Raw genomic sequence first — 16660 nt, 5'->3', positions numbered from 1 at the left:
CAAAGCACCTGAAAACCTTCAACATCCATTTATGATCAAAGCTGTCAGGAAAAAAAAAAAAAAAAAAGCTCTCAGCAAACAGGGATAAAAGGGACTCCCCTTGGTCTGATAAAAGGCATCTACCAGAAGCCTACAGCATACCTCTAAACTTAATGGTGAAAAAGCAAGCAGGGAATCCTCTCTCATTATTCCTACTTAGCAATATACTGAGTTCTGAGCCACCGAAATAAAGCAAAAGACAGAGAGAGTGAGAGAATAAGAGTAGTTTACACATTAGAAAGAGATTTAAAACTGCCTATATCAACAGATCATATAATTATCATATAGAAAATCCCAAAGAATCTTTGAGTTTAGCAAGATCACAGACTATAAGGTCAATATAAAACATCACATTTTATATGCTAGCAATGAACGGCTGGAAGTTAAAACATAATACTATTTGCAATAACATCCCAAAAAAAAGGAATATTGATTAAAGTTAACAAAAATGTAAAAGCTTTGTTCCCTGAAACTATGGAACACTGAGGAGAGAAATCATGCCATATTATGGACTGAAAGATTCAATGTTAACTTATTAATCCTCACCTTAGTGAGCTAAGATGAGCTAAGGATTAATTAAATGTAATCCCAAACAAAATTCTAGTAGGGTTTTTTGTTTTTGTTTTGCAGATAAGCTCATTATAAAATTTGTAAAGAGAAGGAAAGGAACCCAAACAGTTTATTTTGAAAAACCAAGGCCAAGTTAGAGGGCTCATATGACTTAATTTTGAGGTTTACCATAAAGCTATGAAGTATGGTGTTGGCAAAAGAATATATAGATCCATGGAACGGAAATCTAGAAATAGAACCACACATTTATGGTCAGTTGACATCCAACAACTATACCAAGGTAATCCAGTGGGGTACAGGATAGTCTTTGCAATAGTGGTGCAGAAGTAATTGGTATTAATATTAATATTGATATTAATATTAATATCCAAAAAAAGGAACCTCAACCCATACCTCATACCATATACAAAACTTAACTTGAGATGGGCAGCAGACCTAAATGTAAAACCTAAAACTTCTGAAAGAGAATATCATTGTAGAATTAAGATAAGGAAAGTTTTCTTAGTTAAGACAGAAGAATCAAAAAAGAAACACTGACAAATTATACTTTATCAAAATTAAAAATTATTCTTTGAAAGACACTTTCATTTTTAAGGAAATTAAAAGATAAGCCACAAACTGGGAGAAACTTTTGAAAAACACACATCTGTTAAAGAACTTCTTTCCAGAATATATATAGAAAATTCTCAAAACTAATAAGAAAACAACCCAATTAAAAAGAAAGGAGCTGGCAGCTCCAGTGGCACAGCGGTTTAGCGCCGCCTGCAGCCCAGGGCGTGATCCTGGAGACCCTGGATTGAGTCCCACATCAGGCTCTCTGCATGGAGCCTGCTTCTCCCTCTGCCTGTCTCTGCCTCTCTCTCTCTCTCTCTCTCTGTGTCTCTCTGAATAAATAAATAAAATCTTTAAAAAGGGAGGGAGGGAGGGAGGGAGGGAGGGAGGGAGGAAGGAAGGAAGGAAGGAAGGAAGGAAGGAAGGAAGGAAGGAAGGAAGGAAGGAAGGAAGGAAGGAAGGAAGGAAGGTAGGAAGGAAGGAAGGAAGGAGCGAGCTGGGGCTCCTGGGTGGCTCAGTTGGTTAAGCATCTGCCTTCGTTCAGGTCATGATCTCAGGTCCTGGGATCAAGCCCCACATCAGGCTCCTTGCTCAGCAGGGAGTCTGCTTCCCCCTCCCCCTACTCATGCTCTCTCTCTCTCTAATAAATAAAATCTTTTAAAAAAAGGAGCAAAAGATTTGAATACACACTTCACAAAGGAAAAGATAGATGACAAATAAGGAAGAGATTGGATGGCAAATAAGCATATGAAAAGATGCATAAAATATCAGTCAGTAGGGAAATGCATATTAAAACCACACTACTAACAGACAACCAGACACCCATTAGAATGGCTAAACTTAAAAAAAAAAAAAAAGAAAGAAAAAAAAAGAAAAAAAGCGTGAGGCACCTGGCAGTCTGAGTCAGTGGAGCGCGTGATTCTTGAGGTTGAGTTTGGGCCCCACACTGAGTAAAGGAATTACTTAAAAATAAAATCTAGAAAGAAAAAAAAGCCTTATAATACCCAATGCTGACAAGGATGCAGAGGAACTGAAACATTCACAAAATGCTAGTGGGACACAAAATGCTACATATAACTACTTTAAGAAATAGTTTGGCAATTTTAGAAAAAAAATTAAGAATATACTTACCAAATTACCAATCAATCCCTCTCCTAGGTATTTACACAAGAAAATGAAAGCATATACATAGACATGTATGTGAATGCTTATTCTTTTTATTTAAATTCAATTAATTAACATATATTCTTAGTTTCAGAGGTAGAGGTCAGTGATTCATCAGTCTTACATAACATCTAGTGCTCATTATATCATAGACTGTACTTAATGTCCATCACCCAGTTACCCCCTCTTCCCACCCTCCTCCCTGCCCCAGCAACCCTGTTTGTTTCTATGATTAAGAGTATCTTATGGTTTATTTCCCTCTCTGATTTTGTCCTAAGTTTTATTTTTCCCTTGAACGCTTATTCTGACAACTGGTATACAACAATGTAATTCAATGTTAACCATACAGAGTTAACATCACATTCTAGAAGTTTAAAGGCAGTATCCAACAAGATTGCCCTTACTTCAGATGCCAAGCACACTTGGAAGTGCCCAGGCCACTTGTATTTTTGATTAACTGGCTACAAAACCAGGGGTTCCCACAACCTCTTATTTCAATAATTCCCTAAATTACTCACAGAATTCAGAAAAGCACTATAATTTCATTACAGTTTTACTATAAATTATACAAATCAGGACAGTCAAATGAAGAGACACGTTGCTAAGTTCTGGGAGATTCCACAGTGCAGAGCTGCAGAGCTTCCTTGCCTCCTTCCCATGGAATCAGGGTGGGTCAAGCTTTTAGCACAATAATGTGTTTGTTTTCCAACCAGAGAACTCTACTGAACTTTGATGTCCAAAGTTCTTACTGGACTTCCATGACAGAGTGACCATTGATTGGATCACTGGCCACATACTTGAACTCAATTTCCAGTCCCCCTCTTCTCACCAAAGGTCCCAGACCTCTTAATCTCATGATTGATCCTTCTGGTGACCAGCTCCCATCCTGTCAACTCATCTCTTTAGCATTAATGCAGGTGATCTAAGGGGCTCATGAATAGTAAAGACACCCCCATTACATGGGAAATTCCATGAATTTAGAGTTGACCAGGGTTAGGAGTCAAGGGGAGAGGCCAAATTCTTTATTACACAACCATGTTTACAGTAGCATTATTTATAATTATCGAGGCCTTGAAATAAGCCAGTGTCCTTCAACTGATGAGTAGATAAAACAACTGTGGTTATCCATACTATGGAATATTAACAATAAAAAGGATGAATTATTGAAACGTGTCACAACACAGATGAATTTCAAAAACAATATAAAAATGTTTTTACATAGTCATTGTAAATGTAGTATCTATACAACACTGTTTTGTGATCTGAAGCATCAGAAGCATAAATTCTTTTTATAAAACCATAATAATTTCATTCAGCTCCAGGTTTTGCAATCCTCAGTACTATTTATGTTTTGGACCAGAAAGTTCTTTGCTGTGGGGTGCTATAGGATGTTGAGCTACATTCCTGGCCCCTACTCATTAAAGATGCTAGTAGCAACTTCTCTGGTTCCAATAATAAAAAATGTCCAGATATTCCCATACATTCCATGAAGAGTATATCCACCTTCATTTGGAAACTACTAAATTAGTCAAACATAACTTTTACATTTTCATAATCTTAAATGTTCTGTGGAGACAAAGATAACTTACTCAATTCATTAAATCAGTGTAGGAAATTCATGATATTCAAATTAGGCTTTCCATAGGAAAATATATCCAAGTTTTATAAAAATTAGAAACTGTAGAGTAATATTACTTTTCACACTAAGGCAAAGACATAGTTGTTTTGAACCTAAATTATTAAAACTGTCCAATTTGTCCTAGTATTTACTTCATTTAGTAATATTTTTTTCTACATTAATATATCTAATTATTAAAACAAGGTCTTAGCACTGTTATTTGGTAATTTATGCACGTTTTTGTTTATCTTGCATCTCAGTAATCTAGGCCACTAATTTAAAGAAAGACTTTTTCCACCTCACTTCCTTCAGCAAGTATTCGAGTTTCCTTAAAGAATTAGCACACTTATCCACTAGACCTTTTTTTTACTTTGTCTCTGAAACTTCTTTGATTCTTTTAAATTTATGTTAAGTCCTTAGTCTATTGATGCAATCAGAATAAGAGCTTCATTAAATTTAAGACTTTATAATTTAATTTATCAATTATGGAGACAATGGTATACAAGTCAACTCTTGAGCAACTCTTTTCCAACTCTTGAGCAATAAAAGAAACTCTGGAGGAGTTTAGTTCTAAATTTCTTCCTACTTCAGTATTTATGTGTATTTTGTTTTTAATACAAAGATCTTTTCCGTATCTTCACCTGGTTCATTGGGGGGTTTTTTGTTTGTTCTTAAAGAAATAAGACAGAAAAAAAATCAGGCTAAGCAGCATCCTTCCGGTTGCAATAAAAAGTCATGAAGCTCTTGACAAGCCAAAAGTAATCTTTCTTTCAATCTCAGTCCCATTCTTTCATACATACATAATGATATAACTGTTATACAAACCAAGGAAAATCCTTAAGTTTCAACTCTTACCCTAACACCAAATTAAACTAATTTCAATTTTTAGAAAATCTTTTTGTGCATTCTCTATTTGGTGGTTAATCTGTATTTTAAAATAATACCCAATAGTGCTTATAATCAATTTTTATGCCCAATTAATTTTCCAGGAGTTAAGGCAATGAAGTGGGTGAATGCCAGCCATAAATGCAGTATTACAAACAATTTGTAGAAAAGCTTTTTTCTTTTCCATTTACAAACAACTTGCAGGCTCACTTTTATAACCACAACCTGAATGAAAAATAAAGAACAAAACTCACCAATTCATGGTAGCAGCTTTGTAAGGAGGGAGTTCAAAGACGAGGACTGCAGGAAGCCGCTTTCCAGCAGGCATAAAAACTCTTTTCCTGAAATTTTTTTTTTTTTTTTTAGGTTACAGTACTGTATGAATAAGACAACATGGAGGATTCTACTGCTAGAAGGAAAACCTGTGGGCTGGAATGTGAATGTCTCAATCTCACAGGTAGGACCAGCTATTGGCCTGATTAAATCTATGTCTGAAATGCCAGTAAGATATTGAGAATCCCTGAGACAAAAGACAAATGACTCCTTGATAATCAGAGAGCAACACCCAGCTTCCCAACATTGCTTCTATCAATGCAGAAATAAAGCAGCTGTGCACTTAATTAAAACCAGAACCTGATTTGACCAAGACCCAGGAAAAGAATTAGAGGGAAAGCAAAAGAAAACAGTCAGCAGGGGTAGAAGTTCTAATTGTGGAATGAGGTTCATCCCTGAAGGCAAAGTGAGTGCATTAGGTGAGTCACTGGGCATCCCAGTGAGATTTGCACCTGTCCAAGGAAAACTCAAGGAATAGGAGCATTTGGGGAAGAAGGCATTTACTTGCAGAGTGCAAGGGAGTTTTCAGGCTCTAGGACTGGCTCACAAAATAAAAAGGACAATAGTTATCTTAAAGAGATTCCCACAATAGTGTCATAGAGTTAATAGCCTGATTGTGACAATTTTCTCAATCATTCATCTCACATCTTCAAGGAAAAAACTCATTTTCTCAGGTTGCAAAATCCCTTTCTTCCTCCTCCCTCCCCTCAACTATGGGATGCTTCCTTAAATAAAGACAAGGTAAAATATTTGGTTTTGCTGCCCCCCACTTTGCCCCCACCTTTCCCCTCCTCTTAAGGCTGAGTTAGGCATCCCTTTTTCATTCTCCCTACAAGGCAAGCCACAGATTTGTCAGGTGTTTGCTTATGGAGAAAAGACATACTCTTGTGAATGAGCACAAATTGGTTCTCAACTGGTGGTAATTTTGCCCCAGACATAATTTAGCAGTGTCTGGAGACATTCTTGGTTATCACAACTGGGAGTGCTACAGGAATGATCTAGTGGGTAGAGCTCAGAGATGCTGTTAAACATCCTGTCATGCACAGGACAACTCCCACAACGTATTATGTGGCCCAAAATGTCAATAGCACTGCTGAGAAACTATGGTACGACTATAATGAGACAACCACAGTTGAGATTTCATCCTGAGCACTTACCAGTTTGAACCTTTGGATAAATGACTCAATCACTATATGCCTGAGTTCTCCCATCTATCAACTGGAGAATAGTATCTACACCTCAAAAGGTTGTTTTTTGAGTATTAAGTACTAAATAACTGTTATGGGAATCTTTATTGGAAATATACAAATCTGTTCTTCCAGCTTCTTGGAGTATATATCCATTCATATCAACATCACTTGATCTTTTTTTTTTCCCCTTTTATCTACATCTAAATTCTCTTTGCTGTTTCCACCTCTAGGTACAGAGACTTCTACATGAGGGTAAATCTTATTCACTTTTAGTGCAAATCTTTATTAATAGTTATTTCTTGGGATCAAGGTACGTAGTTGAGCAAGAGTTAACACAGTAGGTAGAACTATGGTCCTTTGAAAGGCCTACTTAAAAGTTTGGCCCGTTTTCAGGTATCTGAGAACTTAGATTTCAGAAGCATTCGTACCATTCCCCAAACTGATAAAAAGTGGCTCACTATGCCTAAATTATTTGTACAAAATGTATGGCTTATGCAGAACACGTGCTTTCCTTTGGGGAGTCCAAAATTTTGGTACAAATGAGGCAAAGGGTGCCTACAGAACCCCCTCTCCCCAGCCCCCAGTAAAAATCAGTCTTGAATGATTTGTTTCCCTGGTTGCCAACAGTTCACATGTGGTCACAACTTATTGCTGGGGGCAGAACTGTCTCCTGCAAGACTCTATTGGGAGGAGAACTTGGGAGCTTATGACATTTCTCTGTTTGCCCCACGAATCCTTCTCCTTTGATCTTGTTCTGTATCTTTTTGCTGTAATAAATCCTAGCTGTGAGTAGGACTATAGGCTCTCCTGTCAACTCTCCTAGTGAATCACCAGGGGGTAGTCCTGGAGACTTCCAATACAAAATCCTATTTTTTATTCCACCTGATATGTAAAAGGTCCTATTTACCCTCTTAAAATGCTGCATTTCATGCATTTCTCATACACTGTACATACACGAGTTGATTAATTTTCATTCTATTAACTTTTTTTTTCTTGTGAAGTTCTAGGTTCTCAGTGGTTGTAATTTTTCCCAGGCCAAATGGTATCTGCCAGTATATATGGGTCAATGTCTGGCACACATTTTAAAAACTGAACTGTATCACATTTCTCTCTCCCCGCTGCACTTCCTAGTTGGATGTCCTATTGACCACACTAGCAAGATCCTTGGCAAATATCTTTCTCACACCTCATGGGACATACTATATTATCCCTCACTGAGTTCATTATTCTGGTACCCAGGGCCAAATCCAACTCTAATATCTGCAATAACCATCTTTTAATTTTTCACATTCTCCTTTTTCTTTCAACAACTCGACTTTCCATTAGAATGATAGGCTGAAAATAAAACTTCATATCCCAGATCCACTGGTTTTTCTATCTAGAGTCTATATTCCCTAATTAAGGATGCTTCACTTTTTCTCACCATCTAAAATTTTTCAAATCCTGTTCTTTGGGAACATTATCATCAAGCTATTAACTGGTGTTGATCACAAAAGTTTCTGTGGCTAAGTTTGGGAAGTTAGGCAAACAAAATTAAACAGACTTATTTATTACAGAACTTTTCAGAAAATTTGATAGTATCATTTGGATTATAAAGGAACATGTTAGGGTTTGGAATAGTATGTAGATCTGCATAAGTTACATGAAGTATAAAATTACTGCCCAGAAACATCTTAAATGGATCAACATTTTAGAGTATGCACTTTTGATAAATACTATGCCTGTCCACAGTAGGGTAAAAGTACAGCTGATGTCTGAGAAGTCTATGGATACAGATGCAAGACTGAAAATATTATGACCAATCAGACATAGCCACATTGTGAGTACTGAATCTATTGCCTTTAGAATTGAAATATTAATTAAAAATGAGATCAAAAACTGTTAATAGATTACTTATTACAGCTTGTTCTATGGGAAAATTACTTTATAATTTCACATGATAGGTAAGTGTAAAGTCTCTACAACACTGTGATCATAAATTACTTGCCCCATAAATGGAAAAATTAAATCCAGTAAGCTGTCAGTAATCACTCAACAGCTCTTCTATCAATCTGGAACTTGAATTGCTTGATTTCTAAAATGAAAAGAAAGGAAAATACAGATACTAAAACTAAGACCATTGAACAAGCACTTTTTAAAATAGTAAAAATATATCACTACTAAATAAATTCAACAAAAAGGTTTGTTAATACTTTATTAGTATTTTCTACTGGACAGAACAGAACGCAAACCAAATAAAAATTTTAATCTTCTTTTAGTTCAATAAAAATAACTGACATTCTGATTGTTGTTTCTTCTTTGTTAAAGAAGGAAAGTATTGATAGAATAGTTAGGCACACAGTTGACATTTACTGTACAATGATATGCACAAGTTATCTTTTAACAACTATAATCCTAAGATGTGCTCTTTATATTTTTCCCTTGTAATACAGGAGCCATACTCCTATAAGCAAAATTTACTAATAACAAAATAATTTTACAAGGAGTGACAAAAAAGACTTTTAAAACAAGTCCTTAAATAAAAGGATGCAGAAACAACGGAATGTAAGTCGTTGGGTTAAGAAGACAGTTTAAACTAGATCTCAAAACATTAAAAATTCATTTATTTTACAATTACTCAAATACACATGCATTAAATGAAAATATTGCACAAAATTAAAATTTTAGAATGTGAAATTTATATTGTTCTTAATTTTTTAAAAATTGATACACTTTCTGGTAGCACTTAACTGTTTGATTTTTTCCAAACACCAGCAGCACAAACTTAAAATGAGCGAACAGAAATATTCAAGAAAGTTTTTAATTTTTTTTTTTAAATTAAGGCTAACCAAGTGCATCCATTGGTCAATGGCACAATTTTTTCAGCAACTATTCAGAACACCCTAATCATAGGAAATGCCCAGCTAAGTGCTATATTTAAATCATACAATCAATTTTTAGGTGAATGAACTATACGTTAGTAGTGATAGTTTCTAAATAGTTTATAGGTTACCCCCCCAAAAATCAGAAAACCCAAACAGAGAATGATCAATTTTGAAGGTTCTTGCCTAAAGGCACCACTGACATAGAAACACATTCAAAAATCAAATATCAGAAGACTTAAAGCCTCTTCAGGTATATATTTATATATGCAATAAATGCATTAAATGTAATAACTTTATTAAACATAGTACACTGTACTTGACTTATGGATTAAATATTTTACACACAGCTTGACCAAGTCATTCAAAAAGTATTCTAATTTTAGCATGACCACAGCTCTCTCTGATGTAAAACATAGATGTGCATAGAGAAAATGCACAACCGTTTACATAGACAACCATTTGACATTTCTGCTTTTGAAATATAAACTCTTTAAAACAAAAATTATTTAAAAAACTCATTTACTCATAGTTTTTGGTATGATTGCAGTTACCTTGCAGGGCTCTGTTACGAAAAGTTGCAATCCTGCAGGACCTTTCTTTCCCTGGTTGATGGCCAGCACTCCTCACATTATCTGGAAACGCTTTTCATATGTACACACTAGGCTCTCAAATGATTTCTTGTTTACTCTTAGACTTATTTATGTCAAAAATATACTTAAAATGGGCAAGGGTATATTTGAAAATCATTGCACTTATGGCCATGCTGTTGCTTTCTACAGACATGTTTCACAAATCCTCACTTTTAAAGCCTGGGGCATGGGGAGGGACCACGGCAGCAAGAGACACATTGGGAAGAAAAAATATTACTTCTTCCACCAGAGTCAATAAGGATCTTTTCTCATTTGCAAATTGCAATGAAAAGGATTTCATTTATGTAATTCGTTAGACATGCAACACATGCTGAATATATGCATACGTAAGTATGCACAACAGCATTATTAATAAATATGATTATTATTATAAAGCTTTAAAGGAAGGCTTTATTCTGTTATTAGGCTTCACTTTGTAAGTAGGATCTCAGTGAAAACAAGAGAATAACATCTTGTTCCAATCTTAAAGCTCCCAAATAATTGGGATACCGATACTCTGTCCCTTTATCTTAAGCACCCAGACGTTCTTTTGATACCAGGATCTTGGCTCAGTGGTCTGATAAGTAGCTTCACTATTTTAAGGTTGTAGTGTTAAATATTTTTAAAACAAAAAACTCTGACATACCCAAACCCTTAGTCAGTGTAAGTATTTAAAAGTATGCAGAAATCCTGCATACAAGGGATATGAAGACTTCCAAGATGGACAAATGAAGAATGAGAAAACTATAAGAAACGCAGAGGTTCCAAAACTGGAAAAGGTAATTTGTTGTTGTTGGTATAAAATTATTTCAGGGACTTAAATGTATACACCCAGGGGTTTCGCCAACTTGCTTTATTTAGTAGAATTTTACATTATGCAAAATATAAATAAAAGCATATTTTAAAAAATATTATAGTTCTGTTTTCATTATTTATTTTCACATATATACAATAATAGAATTAGGAATTTTTCTGTTTACATAGGACTAATAAGCTCATTTAATCCTTTGATTTGCTACTTTTGCAATCACCTAAGGTATGTCTAGATCACACAATTTAAAATTATCACACTGTAACTTTCAATAGTGCTGTTTTTTTAAATTTCCATATTTTTAAAATAACTGGATGTATTTGGCAGTTCTTTCAAGAGATTATACTCCTTATTATATAATCAGTAATCTCTTAAAGATTAAAAAAACTGTAATAATTTTGAAACTTAAGTGAGAGTGCCACTATACGTTTTTTTGCACACAGAATACCAAAAGAAAACTTATGATTGAGTACCATAAGAGCAAAATAGAGCCCCAAAGCACATAAGAATCAATTAAAATCTTTTATACCAATGAATAACAAATCCAATCAAAATCTATTTTTGATTGGTTTTACTTTGTCACAAAACTGTAATTAGGGTATAAGGTTATTTCATACTTTTAAGGGCATCCTGTCACTTTCCCCAGACCTGAAGCAGATGTTCCAAAGATCATTCACCTGGCTAATCCACATTATATCAAAATTCTGATAAAGACCTATAAAATTATGCAAAAAAAAATCCCTCCAAATCATACATTGCTCAGTCTCCCACTGTTAAACAAATTAGCCAGTTTAACTGTGAACCATTGTTTTGTGCTTTCCTTAGCTCTCATGTATACATTCTGGCACTTTGTCATTGTTGGAGAATGCTGATTAGTTTGAAATGGAAGAGACCAACGTCATTCTTGCTTGAGAAGGGGGCAGTATCCTCTCAATGTTGCAAAAAATATGCACCAAATCATTTAAGACACAGAAATCTCTCTTGGTAGTGGCTGGATTATGGATGAGGATGAGAAGAACCACAGTCTTATGGATGTATTATTAATCTATTTTGAGACACTAAAAGACTGGTGCGACATGACAGTATATGAGTTAAGCCCCAGAAGGTCTGTCCATATTATTAGTCCTGGACAAAATGAACACCAGCTTCATAGATTGGAGTGTCACCTTTTCTGTAAAGAAGGCGCTTGAGTAGTTTGAAGTTTCTGTTTATATTTCTGTATCTGCTTTGACCGTGAATGCAGTTTGTTGAAAAGTTCACGAAATTTATACTGTGGAAACAAGGTTTCCAAAAAGCCTTCCAAGAAGACATAAACCATTCTCCTATTTAACTGGTTGTGCTGAAACATTTCAAAGACACGAAGAATACCTTTCCGTGTTGTCTCAGCCCCAATAATGTGCTTCAATTCATCTAAATGAAGAGGGGGAAAAATAAACAGAAGTCATTATTCATATAGAGGAAACACAAGGCCAAACTATGCTCTAAGTTAACTAAAGAATGTAAAGTACACAGCAAGGTAATAAATAGGAGGTATTTAGTTCATGTATTTCAGCTATGTATTATAATTGACACTTAGAATTTACACGTCTGCATGCATCCATCTCCTTATGTAATAATAGATACTGGGGATGATAAAGCACAGGGAAACAGCAACAGGATCTAGACTGTGAAACCCCAAATAAGAATTACAATCCTGTCCTTTAATATCTATATGATATTCACCCATCCTGAATTTCTTTATCTGTAAAATGGAGATTTATAATAACCAAATCCTTGTAACTGTTAGAATTTAGAGAGCTTAATGAAATGTTGAAAAGTGATCTGCAAAGACTAAAACACTATGCAGATAGTCTTACTGTGTCTAATGCACAGTAAGAAATAGTGTAAGTAAATGATGTATGGAAGTTGATTAATGATCTCAAAAAGTTTGCAACAGTAACAGTATCACTCAAGTACCCCAAGTATAAAGACATTTACAGAGAGGACAATTCCACATGGCAGATCATCAAGAAAGGTTCTCTTCAAGTAAGTGATAAATGAAGGAGACTTTGCTCCCTAGGCAGGAGTTTGACAGGCACAAACAGATGATGGATTAACTCTGAGGCAGAGAACAACAACGAGCAAATGAACATTAAGTGGAAAAAACAAGGCAGGTTCAAAACACAGGGGCACTATACAGTTCGGCTAATGTTTTAGATTCTTTTTAAAAGAAAGTGGAGAGAAGAACGGAAAAAAGTGCAATGGCTATCAGAGTGAGCGAAGTGTGGAGCACCATGACATTATTACAGATACTTGAATCCGGGTTATTGTTAATTATTTATAATCAGGGTCCCAAATAGCAGTAAATACTATCTAACTGCTTTCAAAAGAAACATGAAACTTCCAAGAGGCATGTTTCTATCTAGGAGTACTATATAATTTAAAGCAAATGGCTTATGAATTTACCAAAAACAAGTAAGGGATTATGTATATATAAACATATACACCTTTATATTTAGCTTCACTTCCCTGAAGTCTTCACACAAGTGTTCTCTTCTCACACAATTGCACCTTACCCAGCATTTCCATCTTCCTGTACTATTGGTCTTGTCAGCACTTACTACTAGCTAACATACTGGCCTTATTTGTCTGCCTTGTGCTTGTGTTTCCCTAATAGAATGGAAGCTCCAAGAAGCCAAAGATAAGTGCAAAGAAAGGCCTGGCATATGATATACTCTCGATATTTACTAAACAAAGGAATTAGTCTCTTTCAGCTACATAAATCAGTTTACAGCATGACCTGATTTATGCTAACAGCATATTAAATAATATTTAATCCTAAATTCTCATTTATTTTTCAAAAATGTTATTTCTATTATTTGCTTTATTTTCTCCAAAAGCAACAGTATAGTTTGTAGGACAGAATTAATAGTCATGTGGTAAGTTTCCAACTTAACAGACAAAACAGAGATTTTAAAATCTATGATGAAAATAGAGTTCGGGACACCACTCAGTGGTTGAGCGTCTGCCTTCAGTTCAGGGTGTGATCCCAGGGTCCTGGGATTGAGTCCTACATTGGGCTCCCTGCGAGGAGCCTGCTTCTCCCTTCCTCTGCCTATGTCTCTGCCTCTCTCTAACATGAATAAATAATTTTTTTTTAAAAGTTCTAAATTAAAGAAAAACAAAGTTATAGAAAAAGAAACATATTAAATGAAGCTAATGAACTTCATAAATATTCCTTTTCCACTCAATATTCATAATTAAAATGTGGAGAAGAGATAACTATTTTCAAAGATATTCATAACTAAAGAAGGGGCCAAACAATGACCCAGTCACACAAAATTCCTTTTCATATTATACAGGCCCTCTTATTGAGAGAAGTCAAAAGGGGGACAAAGTGAGTGTAGTAAGACAGCAGTGTTCTAAAGAAGTAATTCAAATTAGACCAAAAGAATGCCAAGTATACGTTCTTTGAAATCATATTCATGTTTTAACAGAGATGAATAATGGACCAATCAGTTGTAAAGGGATTCCTTGAAAGAATTTATTCTCCGAAGTAGAACAAACATTTCCTGAAAACCTCACACTTTATGTTCTTTTATTATTTATTTGTCATTTATTTTATCATCAACTTATTCTCAAAATGGTTCCAGGGAGCAAATGAAGTAGCTAAAAGCATCACTTTTTTTTCATGGTTGAAAGCACTGGCTTTCAAGTTGCTCACCATGGAACAGAAGCCCAACAGTCACTTCCTAGCTTGGAACCTGGGCTGGAGTACTTAACCTCTTTGAACTTCCTTTTTTTTTTTTTTTTTTTTCCTCTTTGAACTTCTATTTGCTCACATATAAAGCTGTGGTGTTAACAGTGCCTAGTTTCTTAATACTGTTATATTAGTGAAAAATGTAAGAGAAATGCACAGCAACAGTGCCCAATATGTGGTAAGCCATTAAACGGTAGTTACTAAAATCAAAAGGAGGCTAAACCAGCATGCTTAATGCCCAAAATTCAGAAGAACTATAAATTAGTAAAATTTTTACCAAATCTGTTCACTCACCTGGCATAATTGAAAGTAATTTAGTTTTTCCTGCAATTCTTGTTCTCATTCGAATAGCTTTATCTCTGCATGGAACAGTCTCTGCTAAAATGCCATTTGGCCAAAAGGCATCTCTATTTAAGAAAATTAAATATATTTTGTAATTTTCATTTTATAATGATAGTAGTAAATTATTCCAATTTTCTACAGAAAACAAAAATGTAAATAGAAAGCAGAAACACTTTTGAAATTTTATAGAGGTATGACATTTAACAAATACTAAGAACAGGGTCAAATTTTAGGTGTAAAAGGATATACATAAGAAAACAGATGAATTCTCCCCTGGAATAACTTATAAACACTAACAAATGATAAAGATAACAAAATGGAATACACAGATGACCACATCACAGCCATTTAAACTCAAAGTAAGCCTCTGATCTCAATGAGATTGAAGATCTCATCCAAATACAACCCCACAATATCTTGAATTTGGATACTTTCAAGTTCATCTCCCTCAGTACCCTTATAATTAAGCCAACATTAAACAAATCCTAAACCTTCAACTTACAGTTAGACTGATTACAACACTCCACTTAGATATATGCCCTATTCGCCTTTACTCGCACTTGATTCCTATTTTCCAATTCACAGGTCAAAAAGCAAGAACAAAACACACTAACTAAGGTTCCTTCTGGGAGTTTCGTCTGAGGGAGAGAGACTCCCCAGAGCAATTCTTAACTTTGAGCATTAGAAACACCTGCGAGCTTTAAGAAATCTTAATGTTCAGGCCTTCTACTGATCATGTCAGACACAAGATGGGAACCAAATGTCAATATTTTTTTTAAAGCTCTCCAAGTGATTCCAACATGCAGCCAAGGCTGAGAATCACTGTTCCACAGTGAACCAAACATCATTCACCTGCCCTGAAAGAGAAGGTACATGCCAGGGCAGGTGGTCTGACCTTTGGCAACAGTCTGGTAGAAAGAGGAGAAACTCAGCTTCAGATTAATCTGTTGGTCCCCGCTTTCCAGAAGGTGAGTCTTTGGACAAGCTGCTAAACTTCTCTGATCCTCAGTATCTACGTAACAAAATGGAGACCAAAATCCCTATCTCATATAAAATAGGGTAAAATGAGAAAGTGCATCAAGTGCACTTTATGCATAAAGTGGTTGGCACAGCACCAAGCAAATAGTTAATGTTCAATATTGACAGCTCCTTTCTTGCTCCTGTTACTTCAAAGCATATGATGCCATGAATATTTATGCCTTGCTTATCTTTCACTTTAGAAATGAGGTTTATTTCTTGACTATGCTGCGCTTTCTTTGAAGGGACTGCATTTTATCTCAGTCCCTGGTGATTGGCAAAATACTAGGCACAGAGGAAGGGCGCAGAATATTTTTGTAGGATGAACATATGAATTGGAGTACCACTGCTCTTAATTTCCTTTTTTTTTCAGAGGTTTGAATAAGTTAATAATTAGTCCATAGCCAGAGACATACATTTTTAAAATTTTTATTTAAAATCAAGGATTTCAATTACTTTAAAGCCACATTACTGTGATAAAACATAACCAACATTTTAAAGATTATTCTCTTATACTTTTTTCTATTCTGGTTTTAAAGAAACAAATATCAAAAGATCCACAGGACAAATGTTTATTATAATTCTTACAAGTCTTTTTGTTCATCAGTGATGACTAAAACCAACTTTATGGTCAGGAAGAAAACAAAGCAGTAAAAGTTAATTAGTGATAACAATGCTAAACTCTGTACTACCTGAAAGAAGTGACTGTGTCTTAAGATATACCTGAAACGTTTCACTAAGTCGGCTACTTGCTCAGGTGAGGTCATCCAATCAACATGGTCAACTATTTTTCTGAAAGTAAAGAAGTTTAAATTAGTAGGGTCAAAATTTTAGAAGATGTATAAAATAAAGAAACACTCCTTTCATGGAGTAAATTAATTTGTATGTAAATTAGCTGTGAGAATAG

The 16660-nt window shown here is 35.0% G+C and overlaps 1 protein-coding gene across 9 annotated transcripts in view; it reads right to left on the bottom strand.

Moving 5' to 3' along the window:
* SNX13 (sorting nexin 13) overlaps nucleotides 1-16660 on the bottom strand; it is a 180668-nt gene that overhangs the window by 54488 nt on the left and 109520 nt on the right. For 7 of the 9 annotated variants that reach the window (XM_072783851.1, XM_072783852.1, XM_072783856.1 and 4 more), the window contains 3 exons: nucleotides 16477-16545; nucleotides 14689-14801; nucleotides 8532-12065 (listed from right to left, as the gene is read on the bottom strand). In XM_072783851.1, coding sequence (XP_072639952.1) covers nucleotides 11818-12065; nucleotides 14689-14801; nucleotides 16477-16545 — 430 coding nt within the window. In that variant the 3' untranslated portion in view covers nucleotides 8532-11817. Of the gene's footprint in view, nucleotides 1-5180; nucleotides 8426-8531; nucleotides 12066-14688; nucleotides 14802-16476; nucleotides 16546-16660 lie in introns of those variants that run through there. The other 2 variants (XM_072783853.1, XM_072783854.1) reach the window with 2 other exon arrangements.

The sequence above is a fragment of the Canis lupus genome, chromosome 18 (assembly GCF_048164855.1).
Source record: "Canis lupus baileyi chromosome 18, mCanLup2.hap1, whole genome shotgun sequence".
In the NCBI taxonomy this organism is placed as follows: Eukaryota; Metazoa; Chordata; class Mammalia; order Carnivora; family Canidae; genus Canis; species Canis lupus.
This window is presented reverse-complemented; position numbering and strand designations above follow the sequence as displayed.